The sequence below is a fragment of the Phoenix dactylifera genome, chromosome 12 (assembly GCF_051530095.1).
Source record: "Phoenix dactylifera cultivar Ajwa chromosome 12, Ajwa_hap1_PhDact_Kaust_v1.1, whole genome shotgun sequence".
NCBI classification, from domain to species: Eukaryota; Viridiplantae; Streptophyta; class Magnoliopsida; order Arecales; family Arecaceae; genus Phoenix; species Phoenix dactylifera.
Genome location: NC_143201.1, coordinates 22649528 through 22651291, shown reverse-complemented (window position 1 = coordinate 22651291; position 1764 = coordinate 22649528). Strand labels below are relative to the sequence as shown.

Genomic DNA, 1764 nt, shown 5'->3' with positions numbered 1-1764 from the left:
AAAAGGTTGCGGTTTCCATCGGCTTCGGAGGAATCAGACTAAAAGGAAAGCTTGTGAACACACAAGGAGCTAGAAACGGGTGCAATCTCAGAAATCTACTCAAACCAATAGAGTGGGATCGGGAAGGGGGAAACGTATTATTCGGGAGGGAATCGGGGGAATTGGTTCCGGAATAAGCGGCGGAGAGGAGCGTGACACGCGGAAACTTAAGTGCGAAGGTAAGAATGGCGCGTGGGGGCAGGACGCACTTCGGCTCCTTATGTCCTCTTCTTGGTGATGGAGACGGGAAGATTGGCAGTACCTCAAGATAAATAGTGAAGGAAAGGGGAAGTTCGCGGCCTTATTAAGTAATCCTTTTGCTTGTATCTTGTGCCGTGAAGGCGTGAAGGGATAGGGATTTATGCTGGAGAGTCGATTTTTTGGGTATTTAGTTGGAGGAATAAAGATAAACAGCAAGCGGTGGAATACAATATATTGAATTTTGGATTTTATCATTAAAGAATGGATAGCCAGAGGGAATAAGTTTCCATTCCACTGCAGTTATATCATCCGGGCTCATTGGGATCCTTGCACGATATAATTCTTAGTATCGCTCACTATTTTATTTTTTTATGAATGAAAATAATCCTTACTCTTTATTCTATCCCAAATTTGCAACTTTTTACCATTAAATATTCTAAATTAAAAACCGATACCGTCCAACTTTACTAGATATATGTGCCGTCCAACTCGTCCGGCCTGGAGGCATAAACAACGAAAGAAAATAAGCTAATCCAGGAACAAGTTTCTTACTCTTATAGATAGCTACAGATATTGATCAAGTAAGATGCGATGCGGAGAGAATGGAGGTGGATGCCTCCATCAAATGGTACAGGATCAGGATTACCGATGTGGGTACACTGAACAGAAGAAGGGCCGCCATCCCAATGGCCAAGCTAGGCCTGGTGTTCATCAGAAGGGTCTGCAGCAGGCCGAGCACCTCGCACACATCGGAGTCGTAGCTCGTGTAGTACCGCTTCTCCCACTCCATCCAGTTGGACGGCGGCTCGTAGTTCGTCTCCGCCATCCTCATCTCGTGGATCTTCTTCCGCAGCAGTATCATATCCTCGTCGACGAGGCGGCCCTCGAAACCCGAACCGTAGGGTTCTTTCTTATGGGCAAATCCAACCGTGTTTCCCTTCCTCGGAAGGCGGAGGAGACTCGCACGCCGGCGAGGCAAACCGGCCGGAAATTGCGAAGGGGAAGAGATGATGGAAGTCGCCATATTAGCTTAGCTTCAAAGAAAGAAAGAGCGGAGGAGACGATGATAGGGGGGCTGGTCGAGTCGGGCGTCTATATAGGCGTGGGTGGCACTCGGAAACTTAGGAGCGGGGGGAAAGCGTGTGGGGGCCTCGTGGCGGTCAAGTGGCACGTCGCGACGACGACGCCCCCCCTGGTGGTATCCGATGAGGGCATTCACAGGTGGCCGTACAATCCATTGGTCGCGGATGGTTTTTTTTTTTTTTTTTTTTTTTGGATTTTTTTATAAATATTATCCTAAATATCAAAAAAAAAATTTAAATGTTCTATCAAAATTAATATTTACATGTATACCTTTGTAAAACAGTGTTATTGTACAAATGCCCATAATATAACGATTGTTCTAACGGTGTTAAGAAAAATTATATTTATATTAATTAAAAATAAAATAAAATTTTAAAATTATGTTATTGTTCCTTTTTTTTCTACTATCGGAATCGCGATCTATTTGCATGTCTACCCATT

The 1764-nt window shown here is 44.5% G+C and overlaps 1 protein-coding gene across 1 annotated transcript; it reads right to left on the bottom strand.

Annotated features, from left to right (window-relative positions):
* Positions 1-634: 634 nt before the first annotated feature.
* Positions 635-1321, bottom strand: LOC103719004 (uncharacterized). The gene has a single exon (XM_008808046.6). The coding sequence runs from the start codon at positions 1262-1264 to the stop codon at positions 818-820; it is 447 nt and encodes a 148-aa protein (XP_008806268.1). The 5' UTR covers positions 1265-1321; the 3' UTR covers positions 635-817.
* Between the last annotated feature and the right edge of the window lie 443 nt (positions 1322-1764).